This window comes from Lissotriton helveticus, chromosome 2_2, assembly GCF_964261635.1.
Source record: "Lissotriton helveticus chromosome 2_2, aLisHel1.1, whole genome shotgun sequence".
NCBI lineage: Eukaryota > Metazoa > Chordata > Amphibia > Caudata > Salamandridae > Lissotriton > Lissotriton helveticus.
The window spans coordinates 141,305,868-141,333,579 of NC_136060.1; the positions used below are offsets into that span (position 1 = coordinate 141,305,868).

The 27,712-nt window shown below is 47.8% G+C and overlaps 1 protein-coding gene across 1 annotated transcript in view; it reads left to right on the forward strand.

Moving 5' to 3' along the window:
• Positions 1–27,712, forward strand: part of CNGA1 (cyclic nucleotide gated channel subunit alpha 1) — a 337,250-nt gene that overhangs the window by 257,301 nt on the left and 52,237 nt on the right. Inside the window, exon 6 of the mRNA XM_078678224.1 lies at positions 4,829–4,936. Within this exon, the coding sequence (XP_078534350.1) occupies positions 4,829–4,936 (108 nt within the window). The remainder of the gene's footprint in view (positions 1–4,828; positions 4,937–27,712) is intronic.

Consider the following 27,712-nt stretch of genomic DNA (forward strand, 5'->3'; position numbering starts at 1 on the left):
TGTCTATTCCCACCCTTTCGAACGGGGTGGTCACCACGGGGAATGGTTGTAGGGGTGCCTTGAGTTTGCGGCCGCTCTTCCCACTGGCCTGGCAGGTCGGGCAGGACCGGCAATGGTTGGATACGTCATTTCTCATTTTGGGCCAAAAAAAGTGAGTCACCAGGCGGTGGTAGGTCTTGTCTTGGCCCAGGTGCCCGGCCAGGGGGACATCATGGGCTAGGTTCAACAGGAAGTCTCTGAAGTGGAGGGGCACCACCAGCACTCGCCCGGCCCCCAGTTCTGCGATTTTCTGCTCGCTGTACAAGAGATCATTGTCCCAATAAACCCAGTGGGCCCCGGTGGTGTCTCCTTGGCTCTGGGCGAGCGCTTGCTGTCGCAATCCCTCGAGGGAGGGGCAGGTCTTTTGCTCCTGCCGGAATTGTTCCTGGGTGGGCCCCCCTTCTTGACGCCACTGAACCAGGTCGGGAAGCTCGGGGGGCTGTGTGGACCCCTCTGGGGTGGGGTCCGGGTGGTCGGTCTGGAGGAAGTCTTCTTCTAGAGTGATCGAGGGCGGAGGTGCTGCCCATTCTGGGTCTTCTGGTCTAGGGATGGTGCGGGTGGCCATGGACCGGGTGGTTACGCACGCCCAGTCCGGGAGACCCAACATCCCCAGATGCTCTCTTCTTTCCACAGCGGCCCACGGGGAGCTCTCGAGATCGTTCCCCAGGAGGCAGTCTACGGGGGCATCGTCACGGACAGTTACTTTCAGCATGCCGGACACTCCTCCCCATTCGAAGGGGACGCAGGCCATCCGACACAGGCTCTCCGAGTTATCTGCCGATCGGACGGGGCAAAGTACGTTTGGTAGGATTTGTTCTGGGGTCACCAGGTGACAGCGGACGGCCGTCACACTGGCCCCGGTGTCACGCAGGGCCTCGGCCTTGCGCCCATTGATGCTCACCCATTGGCTGTACTTCCGAGTGTTGGCGGGCAGGGGAGTCCGCGGGACCATGTCTCTTCCTCCTAGGCATGCCAGGGTCATGGCGGCGGGTTCCCACTCGAACTGCTCCGACTCATAGGTCTCCGTGTCTTCAGAGACTTGTTCTTCTCCCAGGGCGGCGGCCGCCATCTGGCGGGGCCCGGGGGCCTGGTTCTTCGGGCAGGTCGGGTCACTGGCATAGTGGCCGACTCGCTGGCATCGATGACACGTCACGTTAGCTCGGAACCCCTGGCGCATCGGGGGGTTTCCCCGGCCTGCTGGGGCCGGGGTGGCGTTAGTGGGTGCGGCCGGGGCGTCGTCTCTGCCCCGGCCCGGGCCTCCTCCTCCTCCTCGGGGACGATGGTGACCTTGGTTGGTTCTGTTCTGCTCATTCGGCCCACTCCGGGCCACTCGGGTGCTCTCCCACCGGTCAGCCTCGGTGGCGAGCTGCCGGGGTTCAGTCAATTTACTGTCGAGGAGGTGCTGCCTGAGCTCGACAAAGCAGTTGTTGGAGAGGTGCTCCCACACAATGAGATTGAAGAGTTGTTCGTAAGTGGTTACGTTGTTACCCTTGATCCACCCCTCGAAGGCTCGGCTGAAATAGTTCACGTATTCCAACCACGTCGTACCTGGGATCCTGGTGCAGTTGCGGAACCTCTGGCGGTACATTTCGGGTGTAAGTCCATATCGACTGAGGAGGGCGGCCTTCATGTGGTCATAGGACGTCATTTGATGGTCCGGAAGCTGCAGCAGGGCATCACGACCCTCGTTGACGAATCTCCCCCATAGACCGGCTCCCCAGTCACTTCGAGCGACCCGGTGGGCGGTCATGGCAATCTCATAGGCCTTGAACCACTGCTGTATGTCGTCGTTCCGGTGATATTCTCGGACCACATCCTTGGGGATGTGGACCTTCTGCTCGGTAGGACCCGGGGAGTGCGGTTGCTCGGGCACCCCTAGGTTTTTGTTCAGTTTGCGCATTTCTATCTCCGCTAGTTTGCACTCGTGCTCGTATGCCAGTCTTTTTTCTTCGAGGTCTCTCTGTCTCTGTTTTTCCTCTCGCTCTTCTCTGAGCCGTAAGTGTTCTAAGTTTATTTTTTGTTCCGCCAGTTTCAATTCTCCGTCTAATCTGAGTCGTGCCAAGTCTAACTCGTGTAATCTATATTTTTCCCGCTCTTGGATCTCTTCATGGGAGGGGCCTGTTCTCCGTTCCTCCGTCCGGGTGGTGTTGACTTCCGGGGCTGCGGGGTCCCGGGGGGTTGCGGTGTTTGTCTCTGTCCAGGCCTCTAGGGCGTTTTTGAAGTCTTCTTTTGTGCTTAGCCCGGTGGTAGCAATGCCTAAGTCCATGCAAAATTGTTTGAGCTCTCGGTGGTTGTATTCTTCCAGCTTTTCCATCTGGAACTTCTCCGCCGATCCGCTCTCTTTGGTCGTCATTGTGGTTTTAGTCGTAGGGTGAGTTACTGTCTGTACGGTACGCGTTGGTTCGGATCGCGCCGCTAGCCACCAATGTTAGACGGGGACCTGGAGGGTCGGCCGAGCACAGTGATCGCACAGACAGGTAACTTCCCCCCCACAGATGGACACCACACAAAGCTTATGGTAACACCTTTTATAGGCACTTCGGGTAGTAGAGTGGTACGATACAGGGCGATCAGGACACAATGATCCTCTCAATTCTAGTCTCTAGTAAGGGAAGGGGGTAGCGGGACAGTCTTGGTACCCACGGGTACGGGTGTGTAACGGTGATAGCTCACAATCCTCGAGCTCGGTGTTCGGAGGGGTCAGACCGCGGCAGCGCCGGCAGGTCCCGAAGAGGTCGTAGGTGGCACGGGCCGCGGCAGCGCCAGCAGGTCCCAACGAGGATGAAGGTTACAACGGGCCGCGGCAGCGCCAGCAGGTCCCACGAGAATGCAGGTTGCAACGGGCCGCGGCAGCGCCAGCAGGTCCCACGGGGATGAAGGTTACAACGGGCCGCGGCAGCGCCAGCAGGTCCCACGAGAATGCAGGTTGCAGAGGGCCGCGGCAGCGCCAGCAGGTCCCACGAGGATGAAGGTTGCAGAGGGCCGCGGCAGCGCCAGCAGGTCCCACGAGGATGAAGGTTGCAGAGGGCCGCGGCAGCGCCAGCAGGCAGGACAATAGTTCACAAGGCAGGGCTGTGGCAGCGCCAACAGTCCGTCAAGGATGAGTTCGTCGCGGTGTCTCTCAACTCCAGGATACAACTGCCTTCCTGTCCTGGGGCTGCCTCAGTTATAGGTCTGGCGCCCTTTGATGTCCGGACCCTCGCTCTTGGAGGTCGGGAGGTCTGGGATGAGGGAGTCCAGACACCCAGCAGGGGGGTGGAGCCAGCGCCCGAGGAGGCTGGGGGTGCTCGGCACCTGGCGGGGGAGAGCCATCGACACTTCGTGCTCCCATTGACCTGCCAAGTGGGCCGTTCACCTCCTGGGTGGAGGGTGGTGCCGGGATGTCGGGGCCTGGCCAGGCCCAGGGTTGGGGTCGGGCTGAGGCCGCACGGCCGCGTGGTGCCGTGTCCAAGATGGCGGCTGGGCCGGGCAATGGTGCTGACGGTGGCCCGGGCCCTGTCCTGCGGGGAGGGAGCGAGCCCTTCATGTGGCCTGTCCAACACTATGCTATACTCTAAATAAGCAAATGGGACATCTGACAGTGTTTGCCACACGCCCTTCCTTTACCAAACTCTAAATAAAGACTTTATTACTATTCAGGGATATGGTCACCTATCAAAGGCTCCCGGCAAGCCTCTTATCAACCTTCCAGAATGTTTCACCTAAAAACCCAACAACCTGCTACATCACTATAAATACCTATTAAAAATTGAATAAAAAATTCTAAATAGCTTAAAAATACAGGGCATATTAAAAAAAATATATAACATTCATATGAAAAATATTAACGCATAAAATTAATATATGCACTAAAAATAATTAGCCACTTTATTTCTGAAAATGATATTAAAATCCTCAATAATATTTAAAACTATTTTACTTACCTCATAAAACGATATCATTGTCAACTATATTTATATCTCACAATATTTTTTTCCAATATTTCTTCCTGATATTTACAAGTTGATATTTTTTCCAAACACTAGTCATTATACCTTGACCATCAAAACCTTTAAACCCTTGTTTGCCACATCATACCTAGATCAAAACTAGTGGTAATTTGGTAACCCAAATAATCAATTTCCAACTATACCCTAAGCTGAAACATGCAGTTATCATCAGAATTCTTAAAAAGCCTGGCAAATTGGTGATGACAGGAAAGGGTATTTTTCACAAATGGAACGGTGAAAGCAATGCAAAAACTGAATATTTAATTTCGTTTCGGCCTGGATTTTATTGTATTAAGCTATAAATGTTCGTCATGTTGCTAGATGTATGGTTATTGTGTAAAACCCTATTAATAAAAAAGAAAAATTGCTGTTTTTACGCTTTTGCAAATATTTGAGTGTAGAATGCAAAAATCAAAGCATATTATCGCTATATTGGTAATAGGACAATGGAGAAGTATGGATTGTAAGACTCAAAGAAACAGAGAAAAACACCTAAAAGAGTAAGAAGAAAAAGGGGGATTGTTAAGCAGACATTTTTTGCTATGTTTTGAAAGTGAAAACATGCACCTGCTTTAAACAATGAATGATGATGTGGACATGTTAAGTATGGTGGAATTATGGATTGACATAGACACATGGAATACACTAGAGAACACCAATTAATTTCATTCGTAAAACGTCATATAATTAATAAACCAGATAATACAAAAGTAATCACTGGGTGCTCTTTTTCTTTTTAAAGTAGATGTGTGTGCCAGTTTATGACTCTAATAATGACTTTTGTTTTTATCCCTGTCTAGACCAAAAAAAGAGGTTATGGTCATCGATCCATCAGGCAACGCTTATTACAACTGGCTGTTCTGCATTACTATGCCTGTCATGTACAACTGGACAATGATCATAGCGAGGTGAGGTGCAATAACCAGAACTTTTTTTCTTGTTGGAATAGGCTGAAATGGAAAGAAATGATTAGGAAATGTTCTGATCAATAATAGCAATTTCTATTGAGCCTGATAGCCAGTTACAAAAGTTTCAGACTGCAAAATTTTGAATAATTGGGAATCAGACTCTAATTGTATTTATTCACTTACCTATGCAACATGCTTTCTAAAATTAAGGTAAATCCGAATTTCTGGATCGGAAATAAATGTCATCCGAAATTATAGATCCACAATTGTGGGACTATTACCTGCTGGGTCCAGAAACTGCTACGTTTCTCATTATGGGTTTGTAAGGACAAAAGTCCTCTGTGCGGACAGCTATGCTCCTATACCCTTTATCAAATGTCCATGCTTTCCACATTTTTCCCCAGTGGCACCGAAATACTGGAGGTTTCTCCATATCGCTTTGATGTTGCGTCACCTAGCCAATGGCCTCTCCTGGATTAGAGGTACACCATAGTGTCCCTCCGCCCAATGTGGAGACTGGCTGGTACCTTCTTACAAAGCTCCGATGAGACTAGCTATTTAAGCAACATTTAAGCAATATTATCCAAAGGAGAGGACACTTCCAAGTAGTTATTAACAGCTGTGTGATCAGAGGGCTCGAGGCAAAGACAAAGACCTTTCTCCGCCCCGCTGAATACCTGCTTGGGAGTGCTTTCCCTCTTGCATAATATGGCTTTTGGTCATCAAACCCTTAAAATGTGGGTAGAAAATCATAATATTGTTCATTAGAAGGTTTATTGTTAACTAGCATTAATTAGGTGAAAGATTACAAAAGCTGTATTTGTCATTTTTTTGTTGATGAGGCTCTGACATGTTTTCCCTTTGAAATACATTGTAGTGAATGCTGTTTCGGAGGGTGGGGGGGCACAAAAATGGAAGGTTGAGATTTTAGTCACAATCTAAATGATTTATTAGTGATGCTCTACTAAGTTTAGAAATTGTGGTGAATAGTAAAATTATTTCACCCTCTGAAAATTGTTGAGTCTTAGCTATGGAAATTATGGTTAGCCACTAGTCCAGAATTTAAAGGGATCGAAAATGCCAACATTATATTCATGACAAAAGTGGGGCATTCCTGGACCCCATGTTGTTGGAATAGTGTGGCTGCAGAATTAAAAGCATTTACTGTGCAAGAGCCTGCAGTAAATTAACAAAAGGAGGGCTTTACTTGTGGCATACAAATTATGGTTTGTGCTCCAGAAGGCTGAAATTAGGGCACAGGAACTTCAGATTCTCAAATATAGTTCTCGTCCATCTGAAAAATTAAAGACCGTATGCTGAGTGAAACACACAATCCCAACTGCAGCAGTCATTCGCCAGTGGATTTGCCAGTATTCTAATCTAGCTTCTCCAGAGTTGTTGTGTTGAGCATCTAGAATGCTAACATTCTCTATTCATGACAAAAGTAAGACATATTAAGACGCCATATGACAACATGAAATAGCAACTGTTGAATTGATAAGCTTTCCTATGGGGCAGGCTGAAGTAACCTAGTTATGTGGGGTTAATGCTTCTAAAGCTGCATCCTCCTGCAGCATGTCAGTCGGTTCTGTGAGCTAAGTAAACACCAAAGTTCCCTCTTAGATCCTATGATATTTACAGGAATAGTCAGAGTCCAAAGGTGTAGTGATATGTGGGTTGATGCTGGATGGAGGCTTATCTCAGGTACTAGCTATGAATCTACTGAGTAGGCATTCACATCCAGGAACCAATCAAAATGCATCAGTTTGATCGTGTACAGCTGTCTAGTCTACAGTTATAAATAGTGGATAGACCTTTTACCTGTACCCCCTGAAAAAGAGGTCTATTGACATTGTACATTAACCCCTTCCATGCTGGTGACGGAACCACTCTGTCACCAGCCTCAGTCGTGCTGTGCTGGTGACGGAGCGGTTCCGTCACGGGCCGCTTGGCGCGCCTGCGCGGCACATTCTATTGAGCGGGCGGGGCCGTGACAGAACCGCTCCATCACAAGCACAGCGCGCACGAGGCTCGTGACGGAGCGGTTCCGTCACGAGCATGGGAGCGCCGCGCGGTCCCCCCTAGCACTGCGGCGGAATTGCCGCCGCAGCAAAGGCAGTCCTCCTTATCTGTGGTACGTCCCTTCTCCATGGGCAGTGTCTGCCCTTGCTCTGAAGATATGGTACATGAAGCCCAATTGGAGGCCCCTCTTCAATTCTCGTCCATTTCCTATAGATATGATAGCTTGCAAGCATCAGCCACTGAGGTTTAAGCCTAAAAAACGGTAGATGTTTCTGGGGGTTGAGGCAGTCTATACCATACCGAGCTCAGAGATTTTCTCACCAACACCACCTGGATAAGACTGTTATGAGTATGAGGTGTAGACCAAGAGTTACTCTGCTCTGCAACAACATTCTCTCATTTGGACTGCACTGTCCTGTTACCATGGAGACTCAAGTGCTAAAGAGGGGTCCTTGTTCATTAGGTCTCGGCAACGAGAACTATTGTCGCCGAGTAAGCTCGCAAGGGAGTACAGAGCGGTGCACGAGCCGACCAGGGTCTGTGGACGCGCACACACAAAGGCAGGCAGGCAGGCACACACCAGACACACACAGACAGACAGACACACGCACGCACACACACACACACACACACCCTCCCTCTCTGCCCACTACCTCTCTGCCGCCCCCCTCTACCCCCACTCACCGGGCTCTTTCCCTCTGCAGCGGGTCAGTCACGGCAGCAGGCAGGCTCGGTGTCTTCTCCGGCGATCTTCAGCTGATGTGCACGCTCACGCTGCGTCTCCTGCGCGCCCACCATGCTGTTTCGCGCCCGTTGATCCTCAGCTTGTGATTACTACTCCTTCAAACCCGGATTCTAAATTACTATTTCTTGGTTCTCTAACTCCACTCTGTTGATTCGTAACAAACTGATATTCAGCACATTTCACAGTCTCGCTTTTGCTTCTCATAAATACAATTAGATTATTTTAAGCAATGTCTACCCTTCTTTTGGTTCTGTGCCTATTATGCTTCGGACTATAGAGTTTTAGAAAGTGTGGTGGAAGATTCCATGATATCAGTGGTGTGCAGAGTGAGTAGTGAGTGCAGAGTAGTGAGTGCAGAGTGCAGAGTAGTGAGTAGTGAGTGCAGAGTAGTGAGTAGTGAGTGCAGATTAGTGAGTAGTGAGTGCAGAGTAGTGAATGCAGAGTAGTGAGTAGTGAGTGCAGAGTAGTGAGTGCAGAGTAGTGAGTGCAGAGTAGTAAGTGCTGAGTAGTGAGTGCAGAGTAGTGAGTAGTGAGTGCAGAGTAGTGAGTGCAGAGTAGTGAGTAGTGAGTGCAGAGTAGTGAGTAGTGAGTGCAGAGTGCAGAGTAGTGAGTGCAGAGTAGTGAGTGCAGAGTGCAGAGTGCAGAGTAGTGAGTGCAGAGTAGTGAGTGCAGAGTAGTGAGTGCAGAGTAGTGAGTGCAGAGTAGTGAGTGCAGAGTGCAGAGTAGTGAGTGCAGAGTAGTGAGTGCAGAGTAGTGAGTGCAGAGTAGTGAGTGCAGAGTAGTGAGTAGTGAGTGCAGAGTAGTGAGTAGTGAGTGCAGAGTAGTGAGTGCAGAGTAGTGAGTGCGCAGAGTAGTGAGTGCGCAGAGTAGTGAGTGTGCAGAGTAGTGAGTGCGCAGAGTAGTGAGTGCAGAGTAGTGAGTGCGCAGAGGAGCGAGTGCGCAGAGTAGTGAGTGCAGAGTAGTGAGTGCAGAGTAGTGAGTGCAGAGTAGTGAGTGCAGAGTGCAGAGTAGTGAGTGCAAAGTAGTGAGTGCAGAGTAGTGAGTGCAGAGTAGTGAGTGCAGAGTAGTGAGTGCAGAGTAGTGAGTGCAGAGTGCAGAGTAGTGAGTGCAGAGTAGTGAGTGCTGAGTAGTGAGTGCTGAGTAGTGAGTAGTGAGTGCAGAGTAGTGAGTGCAGAGTAGTGAGTGCAGAGTGAGTGTGCAGAGTGAGTGTGCAGAGTAGTGAGTGCAGAGGAGTGAGTGCAGAGGAGTGAGTGCGCAGAGTAGTGAGTGCGCAGAGTAGTGAGTGCGCAGAGTAGTGAGTGCGCAGAGTAGTGAGTGCGCAGAGTAGTGAGTGCGCAGAGTAGTGAGTGCAGAGTAGTGAGTGCAGAGTAGTGAGTGCAGAGTAGTGAGTAGTGAGTGCAGAGTAGTGAGTAGTGAGTGCAGAGTAGTGAGTAGTGAGTGCAGAGTAGTGAGTGCAGAGTAGTGAGTGCAGAGTAGTGAGTGCAGAGTAGTGAGTGCAGAGTGCAGAGTAGTGAGTGCAGAATGCAGAGTAGTGAGTGCAGAGTAGTGAGTAGTGAGTGCAGAGTAGTGAGTGCAGAGTAGTGAGTGCAGAGTAGTGAGTAGTGAGTGCAGAGTAGTGAGTAGTGAGTGCAGAGTAGTGAGTGCAGAGTGCAGAGTAGTGAGTAGTGAGTGCAGAGTAGTGAGTAGTGAGTGCAGATTAGTGAGTAGTGAGTGCAGAGTAGTGAATGCAGAGTAGTGAGTAGTGAGTGCAGAGTAGTGAGTGCAGAGTAGTGAGTGCAGAGTAGTGAGTGCAGAGTAGTGAGTGCAGAGTAGTGAGTAGTAAGTGCAGAGTAGTGAGTAGTGAGTGCAGAGTAGTGAGTAGTGAGTGCAGAGTAGTGAGTGCAGAGTAGTGAGTAGTGAGTGCAGAGTAGTGAGTAGTGAGTGCAGAGTAGTGAGTAGTGAGTGCAGAGTGCAGAGTAGTGAGTGCAGAGTGCAGAGTGCAGAGTAGTGAGTGCAGAGTAGTGAGTGCAGAGTAGTGAGTGCAGAGTAGTGAGTGCAGAGTAGTGAGTGCAGAGTAGTGAGTGCAGAGTGCAGAGTAGTGAGTGCACAGTAGTGAGTGCAGAGTAGTGAGTGCAGAGTAGTGAGTGCAGAGTAGTGAGTGCAGAGTCGTGAGTAGTGAGTGCAGAGTAGTGAGTAGTGAGTGCAGAGTAGTGAGTAGTGAGTACAGAGTAGTGAGTGCAGAGTAGTGAGTGCGCAGAGTAGTGAGTGCGCAGAGTAGTGAGTGCGCAGAGTAGTGAGTGCAGAGGAGTGAGTGCACAGAGTAGTGAGTGCACAGAGTAGTGAGTGCAGAGTAGTGAGTGCAGAGTAGTGAGTGCAGAGTAGTGAGTGCAGAGTAGTGAGTGCAGAGTAGTGAGTGCAGAGTGCAGAGTAGTGAGTGCAAAGTAGTGAGTGCAGAGTAGTGAGTGCAGAGTAGTGAGTGCAGAGTAGTGAGTGCAGAGTAGTGAGTGCAGAGTGCAGAGTAGTGAGTGCAGAGTAGTGAGTGCTGAGTAGTGAGTGCTGAGTAGTGAGTGCAGAGTAGTGAGTGCAGAGTAGTGAGTGCAGAGTGCAGAGTAGTGAGTGCAGAGTAGTGAGTGCAGAGTAGTGAGTGCAGAGTAGTGAGTGCAGAGTAGTGAGTGCAGAGTAGTGAGTGCAGAGTAGTGAGTAGTGAGTGCAGAGTAGTGAGTGCAGAGTAGTGAGTAGTGAGTGCAGAGTAGTGAGTGCAGAGTAGTGAGTAGTGAGTGCAGAGTAGTGAGTAGTGAGTGCAGAGTAGTGAGTGCAGAGTAGTGAGTGCAGAGTAGTGAGTGCAGAATGCAGAGTAGTGAGTGCAGAGTAGTGAGTAGTGAGTGCAGAGTAGTGAGTAGTGAGTGCAGAGTAGTGAGTGCAGAGTAGTGAGTGCAGAGTAGTGAGTAGTGAGTGCAGAGTAGTGAGTGCAGAATGCAGAGTAGTGAGTAGTGAGTGCAGAGTAGTGAGTAGTGAGTGCAGATTAGTGAGTAGTGAGTGCAGAGTAGTGAATGCAGAGTAGTGAGTAGTGAGTGCAGAGTAGTGAGTGCAGAGTAGTGAGTGCAGAGTAGTGAGTGCAGAGTGCAGAGTAGTGAGTGCAGAGTAGTGAGTAGTAAGTGCAGAGTAGTGAGTAGTGAGTGCAGAGTAGTGAGTAGTGAGTGCAGAGTAGTGAGTGCAGAGTAGTGAGTAGTGAGTGCAGAGTAGTGAGTAGTGAGTGCAGAGTAGTGAGTAGTGAGTGCAGAGTAGTGAGTGCAGAGTGCAGAGTGCAGAGTAGTGAGTGCAGAGTAGTGAGTGCAGAGTAGTGAGTGCAGAGTAGTGAGTGCAGAGTAGTGAGTGCAGAGTAGTGAGTGCAGAGTAGTGAGTGCAGAGTAGTGAGTGCAGAGTAGTGAGTAGTGAGTGCAGAGTAGTGAGTAGTGAGTGCAGAGTAGTGAGTAGTGAGTGCAGAGTAGTGAGTGCAGAGTAGTGAGTGCGCAGAGTAGTGAGTGCGCAGAGTAGTGAGTGCGCAGAGTAGTGAGTGCAGAGTAGTGAGTGCGCAGAGGAGTGAGTGCGCAGAGTAGTGAGTGCAGAGTAGTGAGTGCAGAGTAGTGAGTGCAGAGTAGTGAGTGCAGAGTAGTGAGTGCAGAGTGCAGAGTAGTGAGTGCAAAGTAGTGAGTGCAGAGTAGTGAGTGCAGAGTAGTGAGTGCAGAGTGCAGAGTAGTGAGTGCAGAGTAGTGAGTGCTGAGGAGTGAGTGCTGAGTAGTGAGTGCTGAGTAGTGAGTAGTGAGTGCAGAGTAGTGAGTGCAGAGTAGTGAGTGCAGAGTAGTGAGTGCAGAGTGCAGAGTAGTGAGTGCAGAGTGGTGAGTGCAGAGTAGTGAGTGCAGAGTAGTGAGTGCAGAGTGCAGAGTAGTGAGTGCAGAGTAGTGAGTGCAGAGTAGTGAGTGCAGAGTAGTGAGAGCAGAGTAGTGAGTGCAGAGTAGTGAGTGCAGAGGAGTGAGTGCAGAGGAGTGCAGTGCAGGTCAGTGCAGGTGAGTGCAGTGCAGGTGAGTGCAGTGCAGGTGAGTGCAGTGCAGGTGAGTGCAGTGCAGGTGAGTGCAGTGCAGGTGAGTGCAGTGCAGGTGAGTGCAGTGGAGTGCAGTGCAGGTGAGTGCAGTGCAGTGGAGTGCAGTGCAGGTGAGTGCAGTGCAGTGCAGGTGAGTGCAGTGCAGGTCAGAGCAGTGCAGTGCAGGTGAGTGCAGTGCAGGTCAGAGCAGTGCAGTGCAGGTAAGTGCAGGTGAGTGCAGTGCAGGTGAGTGCAGTGCAGGTGAGTGCAGTGCAGGTGAGTGCAGGTGAGTGCAGTGGAGTGCAGTGGAGTGCAGGCGAGTGCAGTGGAGTGCAGGCGAGTGCAGTGCAGTGCAGTGGAGTGCAGGCCAGTGGAGTGCAGGCGAGTGCAGTGCAGTGCAGGTGAGTGGAGTGCAGTGGAGTGGAGTGCAGTGGAGTGCAGTGCAGGCGAGTGCAGTGCAGGTGAGTGCACTGCAGTGGAGTGCATGCGAGTGCAGTGCAGTGGAGTGCAGTGCAGTGGAGTGCAGGCGAGTGCAGTGGAGTGCAGGCGAGTGCAGTGCAGTGCAGGTGAGTGCAGTGGAGTGGAGTGCAGTGGAGTGCAGGTGAGTGCAGTGCAGGTGAGTGCAGTGCAGGTCAGTGCAGGTGAGTGCAGTGCAGGTGAGTGCAGTGCAGGTGAGTGCAGTCCAGTGCAGTGCAGGTGAGTGCAGTGCAGGTGAGTGCAGTGCAGGTGAGTGCAGTGCAGTGCAGGTGAGTGCAGTGCAGTGCATGTGAGTGCAGTGCAGTGCAGGTGAGTGCAGTGCAGGTGAGTGCAGTGCAGGTGAGTGCAGTGCAGGTGAGTGCAGTGCAGGTGAGTGCAGTGCAGGTGTGTGCAGTGCAGGTGAGTGCAGTGCAGGTGAGTGCAGTGCAGTGCAGGTGAGTGCAGTGCAGGTGAGTGCAGTGCAGTGCAGGTGAGTGTAGTGCAGTGCAGGTGAGTGCAGTACAGGTCAGTGCAGTGCAGTGCAGGTGAGTGCAGTGCAGTGCAGGTGAGTGCAGTGCAGGTGAGTGCAGTGCAGGTGAGTGCAGTGCAGGTGAGTGCAGTGCAGGTGAGTGCAGTGCAGGTGAGTGCAGGTGAGTGCAGTGCAGGTGAGTGCAGTGCGTGCAGTGCAGGTGAGTGCAGTGCAGGTGAGTGCAGTGCAGGTGAGTGCAGTGCAGGTGAGTGCAGTGCAGTGCAGGTGAGTGCAGTGCAGGTGAGTGCAGTGCAGGTGAGTGCAGTGCAGTGCAGGTGAGTGCAGTGCAGGTGAGTGCAGTGCAGGTGAGTGCAGTGCAGTGCAGTGCAGTGCAGGTGAGTGCAGTGCAGGCAGTGCAGGTGAGTGCAGTGCAGTGCAGGTGAGTGCAGTGCAGGTGAGTGCAGTGCAGGTGAGTGCAGTGCAGTGCAGGTCAGTGCAGTGCAGGTCAGTGCAGTGCAGGTGAGTGCAGTGCAGTGCAGGTGAGTGCAGTTCAGTGCAGGTGAGTGCAGTGCAGGTGAGTGCAGTGCAGTGCAGTGCAGGTGAGTGCAGTGCAGTGCAGGTGAGTGCAGTGCAGGTGAGTGCAGTGCAGTGCATGTGAGTGCAGTGCAGGTGAGTGCAGTGCAGTGCAGGTGAGTGCAGTGCAGTGCAGGTGAGTGCAGTGCAGGTGAGTGCAGTGCAGGTGAGTGCAGTGCAGTGCATGTGAGTGCAGTGCAGGTGAGTGCAATGCAGTGCAGGTGAGTACAGTGCAGTGCAGGTGAGTGCAGTGCAGGTGAGTGCAGTGCAGGTGAGTGCAGGTGAGTGCAGTGCAGTGCAGGTGAGTGCAGTGCAGGTGAGTGCAGTGCAGGTGAGTGCAGGTGAGTGCAGTGCAGTGCAGGTGAGTGCAGTGCAGGTGAGTGCAGTGCAGTGCAGTGCAGTGCAGGTGAGTGCAGTGCAGGTGAGTGCAGGTGAGTGGAGTGCAGGTGAGTGCATTGCAGTGCAGGTGAGTGCAGTGCAGTGCAGGTGAGTGCAGTGCAGTGCAGGTGAGTGCAGTGCAGGTGAGTGCAGTGCAGTGCAGGTGAGTGCAGTGCAGGTGAGTGCAGTGCAGTGCAGTGCAGGTGAGTGCAGTGCAGTGCAGGTGAGTGCAGTGCAGGTGAGTGCAGTTGAGTGCAGTGCAGTGCAGGTGAGTGCAGTTGAGTGCAGTGCAGTGCAGGTGAGTGCAGTTGAGTGCAGTGCAGGTGAGTGCAGTGCAGTGCTGGTGAGTGCAGTTGAGTGCAGTGCAGGTGAGTGCAGTTGAGTGCAGAGTGGTGTGTATTGACAATGTAAATGACAATGCCATTTATTTATGATTTAAAGGAAAAAAAATGTCATGAGCAATGCCAATAGCTCTACCTTTAATGATGCCGAGACCATTGCATTGTAAATGCTTGTTTCTATTTTGGGTCCTATAGTACTGTGGCACCAAGACACCAGAGGAAAACAACTCCAATTCATAACATTGAAGCCCAGTGTCCCTTGACTGCTCTGAGAGCGTCTGGAGCAGTTCCAATTTAACAGCTTTATCTAAACTCGCAATTTGTGCATTGTAGGCCATGTGTGCATGCTACTCGAACGTTATGGGAACTGGGCATGTGAGCAGATTGTCAATTGTCAGTGCCGCCTTCAAGAAAGGTGAATGGGCAGCCCCATCCAAAGCCACTCATATTCTCCCAGTAACTGGAAAATAAGTAATATTAGAATGTTCACTGAGATTAAAAATAAATCAGCTGATATGAAGCTAAGAAAGGAATAAAGCATTTTAAAAGATAACTGGCATACCAAAATCAAATGTATGTTAACAGACCCCTCTTACTATAGACCTGACTGCAAGTTATATCTTCTTCGTTTCAGAAACTCCTTGATAAAGGGCTAGATCAGCCCGAAATGCATTGGAGTCTTAATTTGAATGATACCTCAGAAGTTAAAAGTTCGTATTTACCTACATCTGATATGCTACAAATATCATGAACAGTACCTTATGAACAAAAAAAAAATCAATACATACAACCATTTTGGAGTCTTTTGTGAACCCCAAGGTGTGCCTCAACCACAGGGATGCACTCACATTGATGCGTGCACTACTTTTCTTTATCATGTAAACGCCACCGGACGGAGACGTTACCTGAGAGAGCACCCAATTCTAAAAACTTTACCTTTCCACTGTTGAACCTTCAAAGTACCATCGCAGTGCACCCTCTACCCACTACTAGTACGACTATTTTCTTTCCGCCCATGTGAGGGTTGCACGCCACCACTAACACAGCATTATGCAATTCGATGAAATCAGCAAATCGACAGAAGCGAGAGCCAATATCCTAGCTTACAGTGATGAAGAGTGCCAACGTATTTACGCACTTATCGAAGAAGATATCAGTCAAACTACATCTGGACGCACTAAAGAGCAATGTATCAAGCAGCTTCTATACCTGTCAAAACGACATGTAAATCAAAAGCTCCACGCTAGCACCTTATTGAAATACCATCAAGCCCTAAGGATTCCACGCGGACTACGGGTAGCCCTCAAACCCTCGCTCTGCAAGAATTCGAAAACCTTCAAAGAGAAATGGAATGGTATCCTGAACAAATGCAGCCTCGATTTAATACCACTTATAGTAGAAGAATTGTCCTGCATCCTCAAAGACCTAGACAAAGAAATCAAAGATATTGAAACAGAATTAACCGACTTACTAACACCCGATGAATTATCTTAAACTTTAGAAGACATCAACTTACAACTAGAAAAACATAGCAAGGAAATTAACGAAAGAAAGGTGAGAAAGTTCAGGAGGGATACCCTGGACTATAAACTGGACGAAGTTTACACTTGGGCCGACGTATATGCCCAAAGACGTCGTAATAAACCATATAATGCCCAAACAGACACTTCATCATCTGGAAGTGATTCCACCTACCGTCCACCTAGAAAAACCACCACACAGACCACAACAGCACCCAGATCTAACCAAAAGCCAAGTAATGAAGCTTTTTACTCTAAAGAAGGACAACAAACCACTCCTGTTCATTTTTTAGAACCTGGCCAGGAAGAAACAGAAGACCCAGGAGGAGCAAAAAGAAAGGAAAAAGAAAAAAGCCCTCCAACCACGTGCAGTAGTGTGCTGAAGAAAGATCCCAAACCCAAAAAAAACACTTAGTCATTAACATCTCGGATACCACTCTTTCACCACACCAAATGCACCTATTGGAAAAAGGGACGTCATTTATCCCCACTACTCACACTAACCTACTAGAACTTGAAGTCAGCACGTTTAAACTTACACGGAAACTCAAACTACGACATTTCTTTGACAACGTGTTACCCCCTAACACTGAAGCTAAACCAGACCAACTTATGGGACTACGTCCTTCCAGCAACTATCAAGCACCATGGAGCCATAAATGCATAGACCTATTTGAAAACCTAGTTAAAAACGACTTGACTAAAATCAACTTTAAGAAGACTAGCGCATATAACAACATCACACAAAAAGATAGAGACACGTTGAAAAGCCTCGCCAACAATGCGGATATCAAATGCATTAAAGCTGATAAAGGCGGTGCCCTTGTGATTCTCAACACCGAAATGTACAACAGGAAACTCAATGAACACATCAATGATGCGACCACTTATAATTCGATTGGAGAATAACCCCACACACCAATTTTAAGTCACGCTCCAAAACATAGTGTCTAAAGCCCATACAGCCGGCACCATTGAGGATCGCACGAAGAATTACCTCCTACGTGAATATCCGAAGAGTCCATCTATACACATGTCTCCCAAAATCCACAAAAATCTCGAAGACCCGCCGTTCAGACCCATTGTATCCACCAAAGGATCTTTACACGAACCAGTGGGTACATTTCTAGATAAATATCTTCAGCCGTCAGTAATCAAGATGGAAAGCTACATTAAGGACACCACTGAATTCCTACTGAAACTATCATCAATCAATTCTCTGAATCAGAAACCATTATACTATGCACTGCTGACGTCAGCTCCCTTTACACTTCAATCCCCCATGCCAGGGGTATCGAAGCCATGGAAAAAGCCATCCTTAACAGTGACATTGACACCTGCAAGCAAGAATTCCTTATGGAACTCATGCTATACACACTTTACCACAGCTACTTTGGACATAACAATAACTGGTCTCTGCAACTGTCCGGAATGTCTATGGGGAATTGTGCGGCTCCAACCTACGCCAATATTTACATGAAAGAATTTGAAGAGTCACATATCTATGGCAATAAATATTTCAATGACAGGATCAAATTATACGTCAGATACATCGACGACTTATTCATTATTTGGAACGACACTAAATCCACTTTGGAACAAGCTATAACTGAACTCAACACTAAAGATGAACGCATACAACTCACATGGCAAATGAGTGAAACTAACATCAACTTCTTGGATGTACACATCTACAAAACAGGACAAGGGTTCACTACAGATCTGTATCGTAAACCCACGGATCGCAACAACACCCTACATTACACCAGTTTCCACCAGGGATCTATAAAGAAACACCTCCCGTATTCGCAAATGTTACGTGTGAAACGTATCGTGTCCAATGAAAATACATCTAATGAGCGGACCAATGAAATGCATGATTGATTCAAGGAGAGAGGATATCCTGAAAATGTCCTTGATGATGCTATCAAACGCGTTGAAATGACCAGCCGACAAGAAGCTTTGAAGAAAATCATTAAATCCAAAGACCAACGCATTGTCCGGGTATCTAAATTTTCCACGTCAAGTGCTACCTTCAAAAAAATTATCCTCAAACATTGACCTATTTTTCAAATGGAACCTGACTTCAAAGATGCCTTTAAATCGCAACCTATCTTTGCTTACACCCGCAATAATAATATCAAAGAAATCTTTGCCAAGAACACCGACACCACAGTTGAATACAGAGGAACCCGCCCATGCATGAATTGCAACAACTGCAATTGCATCATCAATGGTAACAACATCACCCATCCAATGAAAGGGACCGTTATCAATCTTCATGTTAATGCCACATGTGATACTTCTAACTTGATCTATGAACTTAAATGCCCCTGCGGGAAAATATATGTAGGGAAAACTGAGAGAAAAATAAAAGTGCGCATTAATGAACATAAATCGAACATTCGCACAAGGAATGAAAAATCTAACGTAGCAGCACACTTTTCAGAATTCAAACATAACATCGCCCAGTTGAAATTTATTGTCCTAGAAACTACTACAAAAAAGTAAGGAAGAGGCAATCGCAAATTCCTTTTACAGCGTGAAATGGAATGGATTTATCGGCTCCAGTCGATGAAACCATTTGGACTCAACGACCGCATTGAATTTAGTTGTTACTTATTAATGTATCTGCTATACTTGTTTACTTCACTTTGGAAAAGCTGCCGTACTTTGTTCTATACTGCGCCCATGTAGTCTTCAGCTTTGTTAATGTCTTTTTCACCATTCTATTTCCACTTATTGATGACACCATCTTCTCTTCTTTTCATTTTTTTGTCTAACCGACTTATTTACTCCATTATTTTACCTTTAGGTTTTTTTCCACCTAAGATGGTCGCCACATGAGTCCGTCTTTTATTTTTAGCACCGGATCCCGTAGGCTCGTCCTATTACATATGCTTATAAGCCTCACTTACGTTTTTTCACGTAACACTACACCGGGAAGCCGCATATCGGCGTTTACCCATGAACATCGCGCTCGTACTTTCAAGTAAGTGATATACGCTTTTTTACGGGTTTGCTTCCGTTAGTTGACCCTTGACCAGCCTGAATACTTATACGAACCCACCTTCTTTTTTCAGCTTTTTTCAGCTCTACTTGAAGTACCTCATGTTCATCGAGTAAGTACGTGGCTTCGACCACCAACGATCACCTCACTGCGCATTTAACTTCCATCACTACCCTATCACGACCACCCCGGTTATGTTCCTCACTCAACCCCCCCCCTTCACTCACTTACACACTCATTTTTCCGCAACCTATAACACCCCGCCGTTTTATAATCCTGAGCACGGACACTCCTGTTACTTTATTAACCCCACCTATACATTTGCTTACTATGGACCTGACTGCTCTTTATATCTTCTTCGTTTCAGAAACTCCTTGATAAAGGGCTAGATCAGCCCGAAATGCATTGGAGTCTTAATTTGAATGATACCTCAGAAGTTAAAAGTTCGTATTTACCTACATCTGATATGCTACAAATATCATGAACAATACCTTATGAACAAAAAATAAATCAATACATACAACCATTTTGGAGCCTTTTGTGAACCCCAAGGTGGGCCTCAACCACAGGGATGCACTCACATTGATGCGTGCACTACTTTTCTTTATCATGTAAACGCCACCGGACGGAGACGTTACCTGAGAGAGCATCCAATTCTAAAAACTTTACCTTTCCACTGTTGAACCTTCAAAGTACCATCGCAGTGCACCCTCTACCCACTACTAGTACGACTATTTTCTTTCCGCCCATGTGAGGGTTGCACGCCACCACTAACACAGCATTATGCAATTCGATGAAATCAGCAAATCGACAGAAGCGAGAGCCAATATCCTCGCTTACAGTGATGAAGAGCGCCAACGTATTTACGCACTCATCGAAGAAGATATCAGTCAAACTACATCTGGACGCACTAAAGAGCAATGTATCAAGCAGCTTTTATACCTGTCAAAACGACATGTAAATCAAAAGCTCCACGCTAGCACCTTATTGAAATACCATCGAGCCCTAAGGATTCCACGCGGACTACGGATAGCCCTCAAACCCTCGCTCTGCAAGAATTCGAAAACCTTCAAAGAGAAATGGAATGGTATCCTGAACAAATGCAGACTCGATTTAATACTACTTATAGTAGAAGAATTGTCCTGCATCCTCAAAGACCTAGACTAAGAAATCAAAGATATTGAAACAGAATTAACCGACCTACTAACACCCGATGAATTATCTAAAACTTTAGAAGACATCAACTTACAACTAGAGAAACAGGGGACACCACTCTGCATCATACCTGGCTGCCTAACGGACCTGCGGACTTCCTCGCCTTGCCGGACTTCCTTGCCGGAGTTAAAGACCCACGACTCGCGGAACCCGCTGCGCGGGTCCCGCTTCGACCAGAGGCACAGACGAGCTTTGCTGGGGCACCGCTTTCACCTTCCATCCGGGGCTGCTGGCTGTGAGGGCTGCGAGCAGGAGGGGCTGGACTCAGTTTCCCAAGAGTCCCAGCCTACCTCGCGCCCGCAACACCTGGGCCGCTCTCCCTCATCGCCCCGCCCCCTAACAGGCAGTAGAAAGCGGTCGGACTTTCTCCTTCTCGTGGGACACCACTCTGCATCATACCTGGCTGCCTAACGGACCTGCGGACTTCCTCGCCTTGCCGGACTTCCTTGCCGGAGTTAAAGACCCACGACTCGCGGAACCCGCTGCGCGGGTCCCGCTTCGACCAGAGGCACAGACGAGCTTTGCTGGGGCACCGCTTTCACCTTCCATCCGGGGCTGCTGGCTGTGAGGGCTGCGAGCAGGAGGGGCTGGACTCAGTTTCCCAAGAGTCCCAGCCTACCTCGCGCCCGCAACACCTGGGCCGCTCTCCCTCATCGCCCCGCCCCCTAACAGGCAGTAGAAAGCGGTCGGACTTTCTCCTTCTCGTGGGACACCACTCTGCATCATACCTGGCTGCCTAACGGACCTGCGGACTTCCTCGCCTTGCCGGACTTCCTTGCCGGAGTTAAAGACCCACGACTCGCGGAACCCGCTGCGCGGGTCCCGCTTCGACCAGAGGCACAGACGAGCTTTGCTGGGGCACCGCTTTCACCTTCCATCCGGGGCTGCTGGCTGTGAGGGCTGCGAGCAGGAGGGGCTGGACTCAGTTTCCCAAGAGTCCCAGCCTACCTCGCGCCCGCAACACCTGGGCCGCTCTCCCTCATCGCCCCGCCCCCTAATAGCCATCCAATTGCTAGGGGAGACTTAAATTGGACCATAAACACCGCTGCGCGGGAGCGCGCGGGAGCGTCCCGGGAGAAGCCCGGGACAAGGGCGGGACCGTCCAAGGCCGTCATCGGCCGGAGTAGGCCGGGCTGGGCCTACCCTCTTGGTTTCCCTTTTGTGTAGGTATTTACCGGATTTTTATATATTTTTTGTACCCGCCCTGGGAGGCATATCTGACTGATCCTCCCGGAGCTTAATCATGCCCTCACCGACAAGGGAGAGTACGCCCCAAAAGCCGGGAGGAGTGAAAAGTGGGACTCTTGAAAACTATTTTTCACGGGCTGTGGGGGAGGTGGATAAAGAGGGAAATTTGTCAAGGTTAAGGGCGGAACGTAGACGTTCAGTGGACAACTTGAAAAACACCCCTATGGGAGATCAATCTATGACATTAAGGGAGGAGATAACTCGAATTGAGGATATTCCACTCCTGTTAAGGGAGGGTACGAACAACTCCCTAGCTGAAATAACAAGCACAGCTCTACCTAGTAGTTCTAGTCCCGTTAGGGGGGTTACGGATTTAACTTCACAACCGCCCATTGCACATAAAGATAGACATCCCAAACTGAAAGTAGCCATCACACAAGTAATCCCGGGACCACCCCCAAAAAAACGTAGGAGAATGGCAAAGGGAGCGCAGGGTGGTAGTAAATCCAAGACTCTACACTTAGATTTTGGCAAATCTCAAAAACATTCTATACCCACAGTAAAACCACTGGTAGCGTCACACCCTAAATCTAATGTTCAGGAAGCTACAGTTCCCGCCTTGAGCACAGATCCGGGAATTAGTAGTGTCAATGTCCCCCTATCTGTTGTGCCGCTGGGAAACTTGGAATTTCTCTTAAGGTCACTGTTACTCCCGATTAGTGAAAGCGTAAAGAAGATCGAGATCAGACTAACCATATTGGAGGCCACATTGGGAAGTCTGAAATCTCGCAAGGGTCAAAACCCAGGGTAGATAACCCAGTGCCAGTTCTATCCCAGGCTGTAAAAGGGGTAGTCCCCCAAAAATCCCTAAAATCTAATCCTGTAGCTACCAATTTACTTTATACGCTTAACCCCCCCCTTGCATCAGTACCTCAGGCCCATACGATAGAAAATAACATGCCGGACCACCAAAAAATGCCCTCTGTAAGACCTCGTCGTCCTAATCTACCCCCCGAGACTAATGATCTCACAGTAGTTATGGCAGGGGTCCCGCCACTTGATGAGGGAGAAGTAGAGGATTTTTGTGCCCTAAAAACCAGGGTTATTAAGTGGCTAAATAAAAATAGACCCCTCCCGAGACACCTTAACAATGAGATCATAATGGTAAGAAGGGTTCCATGGGTGGGGAGAACTAGGAAATCCATTACAGGGGACTGCATTCTGGTGAGTTTCAGGGATAGGGGCACGGTGTCGCATATATGCCAAGGGGAGAATATATCAAGGGAATCCACCATCCATACCCTCCGTGTGTCTTTTTTCTTCCCTACTACGCCAAGCCCACATTACCCACCCCCAAACCATGATAGATGGGAGAAAGTCAGAAGTAGTGGGCGTCACCAGTCTTCTCATCCCTGGCCACTTTTGGGTAGACCGGCACCTTTTCTTCCAATTTATAATCGGTTTAACTGTTTAAATGGCCTAGAGGGGGTGGATTGACAAATAGGTAAGGCCTCTAAGGTGATCACAGAAAAGGGTGCCCAAGCTGAAACACCAGAGGGGCTAAGACATTCGGCCCTGCAATCCCAATTAGATAGGGCGGAGGATCTTATGCCTGTAGCTAATATACAACCAATACATACTCAGACACCGCCTTTAGCTTCCTTAGGGGAGGTGGAAATCATTCCATGTCGGTTCCTCAGTTGGAATGTGGCGGGCACTAGAGCCAAAAGAACAGATCCCACATGGATAGACTTCATAGCCAACAACCACGTAATCGCCCTTCAAGAAACATGGGACACCTCACTTACTTTCTGGTTGGATGGGTTCACAAGTTTTACTATACCTGCAACCCCAAGTAGTGCAGGAAGAGCCAAGGGTGGACTAGTGCTTCTCTTTTCACTTAAACTGGCAGGGACGTTTAAACAACTAGAGTCTGGCTCCCCAAACATTTTAATGGTAGAGTGGACTATCTCACCAGGGCGGGTCCTAGTGGTCTCAAATTTTTATAATTCTTGGGTTAGACAGACAGATACAGCCCATGTGGATCACTTGGAAAATGTTCTTAACGATTACAGTCAAAAATCTTGCACCAATTTCGATTTCATAATTTTAGGTGATTTTAATATTCAAAAATGTGTTTTAAAATGTAATTTAGGCAACCTGGAGGGTCAGACTGTAAGTGGTAATTTGCACTTTGTTCACACCAAAGCGGGGGAGGCGCTTGAATTTTTTCTTGCTAGCCTTAATATGTTTGAACCTCTTAGCACTGGTAGTGACGAATCTTTGCCCACTTATAAAGGGTCTGAAAGTGGGTCTGTGATAGACTTCATTTTCGTTTCTCAGGGTTTAACCCCTAAGATGGGGATATATGAGGTAACTGCCTCCCCACACAGTGACCATAATCCAGTCTCTGCTCAGGTTCACTGGAGTGACTTATGGAGCAAACACCTGGGTTCTCCTAGGGCTTGCACATCGACGGTGCCCAGTGACCAGGGCAGACGGCTTAAGTGGGGTAAGGTGGTTCAGGAAACCTTCATGGCTTCCCTGTGCCCAAAGATAGAGGAAGCCATGTGTATTTGTCTGGACCAAAATGTCACTAGTAAAGAGACTGTTTTAGCTTTTAATTCTATTTGTTCACAAATAGTTAAGGAACTCACAGTTCCCAAATCTAATTTGCCGCCCAAGCCTCATAAGTGGTTTGATAGAAATTGTTCTAAAGCCCATAAAGACCTGAAAAATGCACTCAAAGCAAAACCGAGGGATAAAACCTTAATTTCTAAATTAAGACGGGAGTATAAATTGGCTATTAAAAATAGGAAAAACACAATTAAAAAAAATGCCTGGAATGACTTGCTTGATGTGGATATACTACGCAATAGTAAGAGATTCTGGGACATTATAAATAACCAATTCTTTTCTGGGGAGACTAACACAATCGCGGACTGCATTATCAGTGATGAGAAATGGGTTGATCATTTTAACAACATATACGGCGGTAATGACTCTGTGAATGGAAACGATATAGGACTGTCCAGTGGGCTAGCGGCAGTAGAATTCTGCGAGGAGGAGGTATATAAAGCTATAATGGACTCCACGAAGAATAAGGCTCCGGGACCAGATGGAGTCCCGGTAGACTTTTTTATATATGCCCCAACAACCTGGTCTAAAGTCCTCACAAATGTTTTTAGGGCAACAAATGATGGATGTTTTCCAGAAACTTGGAATACATCTGTCATAGTACCCATTTTTAAAAAAGGAGATAGGGAGAATCCGGGATGCTACCGTCCAATTTCTTTAATAGACTCTGCCTTTAAGATTCTGGGCAGAGTACTATTGACTAAATTGAGATCAAACCTGGAGCTCTGTGGGGGCCTCGCAGAGATTCAATATGGCTTTAGGGAAAAACGGGGAACCTTAGAGCAATGTTCAAATTTACATCTCCTGATATCTAAGTATACGGTGGCCGGGGAGGGTTCACTATATCTAGCTTTTATGGACCTCTCCTCGGCCTTCGACTTGGTTAATAGGGCCAAGCTCTGGGTTATACTCCGTGAGCTTGGTATCGAGGATTCCTTGGTGGCCCTTATAGCAAGCTTGCACCAAGGACTTACTGCGAAGGTCCGGGTTACTAGGGAGGGGCGATGTTCTGACAGCTTTAGGTCAAATAAGGGTGTCCGACAGGGCTGTATTTTGGCCCCACTTTTATTCACCATTTATATTAATGACCTAGGAAAGTCCTTGTTAGCAGGCAACGCTGATGTCCCGCGGGTAGGTGGGAAGCAGATTCCGGCTCTGCTATATGCGGATGACGCTGTTCTCATCGCCCGCACGGGCATTGGTCTACAGACCCTTTTGGAGCTTTTTGGTTCCTTTATGGCTAAATTAGATTTAAAAATTAATGTGACCAAATCGCACACAATGATTGTGGGCCCGCAGAAAAATAAATCACACACAAAAATCTTTTTCTGTAAAGGCGAGGTTCTCTCCAGGGTCCCTGTTTTTCCATATTTAGGGGTCCTGTTTGACGAGAAGGGCTCCTGGGTCCCGCAAATTAAGGCCAAGCATATTTCTTTAGCCCGGTCCACAGCAGCCCTGATGGATTTCACTAAAAGACTAGGGGCTAAACCAATGGAAGCTGTGATAAAAGTGTATAAAAGTAAATGCATTTCGATAGCCTCATATGGTGCAGCTTTGTGGGGTTATACCAACCTGGATAGTATGCAGAGGGTAGAGAATAAGATCATTAGAAGAATCCTGTCGGTTCCAAACTCCACACCTACTTACTCCATACATGAGGAAGTTGGCCTACCCTATATCATAGATGGATTGAAATTGGCCCCCTTACTTTTTTGGGCCAATACCTGGTTAAATACTGAGTTGTCTTTAAATCATACAATTCTTAAAGATGTGACTGCAAGGGAGGGGGCAATGAACCTACCTTGGTTGAGATACATAAAGTCATCATTCACTGCCCTCGGGAGACCTGACTTATATTCAACACCGTCAATAATCAGGATAGCAGATATTGCATGGATTAAGAAGGAATTCCAAGGGAGGACTCGCTTAATGAGAGAGGAGTCTGAAGTTAACAAACCATTAGTAAGAGCACACTTGGTTTTGTCCTCTTCCCCCTCGATGGAACCATACCTGCAATATGTTTCTAAACCCTTGCACAGATTTTTGCTAACCAGATTTAGAATGAACTTGATCCACTATTTATTAGGCACCTTCCCTACGTGGGGCAAACCGGAGCATTCACCACCGTGTGAGTGTGACCAGTTTTCTAATCAGGACACACTCCATTTTCTGTTTTTTTGTGCATTTCATGACACGGAGAGGAGAAAATATCTAATTCCCCTCTTGAAAATTCTTGGCTTCATACAAGTGAGACCAGCCTTGCTTTATCTCCAAAGATTACCGGATGCACACGTCACTTTTTGTGTAGCAAGTTTTCTAGCAGCCGCTTACAGAGGAAGAAATAAAAGAATCCCTAGAACTGTATTGCCCTAAACCAAATATTAATATATTAACTGTAACTTTATTTCATATCTCATGGAGATTAATTAAGTGACTCTTTCACGGACACTCTGGAAAAACAAAATGAATTGTGGGTACTTTTGCTATGTTTTTAATGTATGTATTTCTCTTGCCTTTTATGATTTTAACAAAAATCGAATAAAGTGTATTGTGACTGACTGACTGAACTAGAGAAACATAGCAAGGAAATTAACGAATGAAAGGTGAGAAAGTTCAGGAGGGATACCTTGGACTATAAACTGGACGAAGTTTACACTTGGGCCGACGTATATGCCCAAAGACGTCGTAATAAACCATATAATGCCCAAACAGACACTTCATCATCTGGAAGTGATTCCACCTACCGTCCACCTAGAAAAACCACCACACAGACCACAACAGCACCCAGATCTAACCAACAGCCAAGTAATGAAGCTACTTCCTCTAAAGAAGGACAACAAACCACTCCGGTTAATTTTTTAGAACCTGGCCAGGAAGAAACAGAAGACCCAGGAGGAGCAAAAATAAAGGAAAAAGAAAAAAGCCCTCCAACCACGTGCAGTACTGTGCTGAAGAAAGATACCAAACCCAAAAAAAACACTTAGTCATTAACATCTCGGATACCACTCTTTCACCACACCAAATGCACCTATTGGAAAAAGGGACGTCATTTATCCCCACTACTCACACTAACCTACTAGAACTTGAAGTCAGCACGTTTAAACTTACACAGAAACTCAAACTACGACATTTCTTTGACAACGTGTTACCCCCTAACACTGAAGCTAAACCAGACCAACTTATGGGACTACGTCCTTCCAGCAACTATCAAGCACCATGCAGCCATAAATGCATAGACCTATTTGAAAACCTAGTTAAAAACGACTTGACTAAAATCAACTTTAAGAAGACTAGTGCATATAACAACATCACACAAAAAGATAGAGACACGATGAAAAGCCTCGCCAACAATGCGGATATCAAATGCATTAAAGCTGATAAAGGCGGCGCCCTTGTGATTCTCAACACCGAAATGTACAACAGGAATGATGCAACCACTTACATGCGATTGGAGAATAACCCCACACACCAATTTCAAGTCACGCTCCAAAACATAGTGTCTAAAGCCCATGCAGCCGGCACCATTGAGGATCGCACGAAGAATTACCACCTACGTGAATATCCGAAGAGTCCATCTATACACATGTCTCCCAAAATCCACAAAAATCTCGAAGACCCGCCGTTCAGACCCATTGTATCCATCAAAGGATCTTTACACGAACCAGTGGGTAAATTTCTAGATAAATATCTTCAGCCGTCAGTAATCAAGATGAAAAGCTACATTAAGGACACCACTGAATTCCTACTGAAACTATCATCAATCAACTTCTCTGAATCAGAAACCATTATACTATGCACTGCTGACGTCAGCTCCCTTTACACTTCAATCCCCCATGCCGGGGGTATCGAAGCCATGGAAAAAGCCATCCTTAACAGTGACATTGACACCTGCAAGCAAGAATTCCTTATGGAACTCATGCTATACACACTTTACCACAGCTACTTTGAACATAACAATAACTGGTATCTGCAACTGTCCGGAATGTCTATGGGGAATTGTGCGGCTCCAACCTACGCCAATATTTACATGAAAGAATTTGAAGAGTCACATATCTATGGCAATAAACACTTCAATGACAGGATCAAATTATACGTCAGATACATCGACGACTTATTCATTATTTGGAACGACACTAAATCCACTTTGGAACAAGCTATGAAACAAGCTATGACTGAACTCAACACT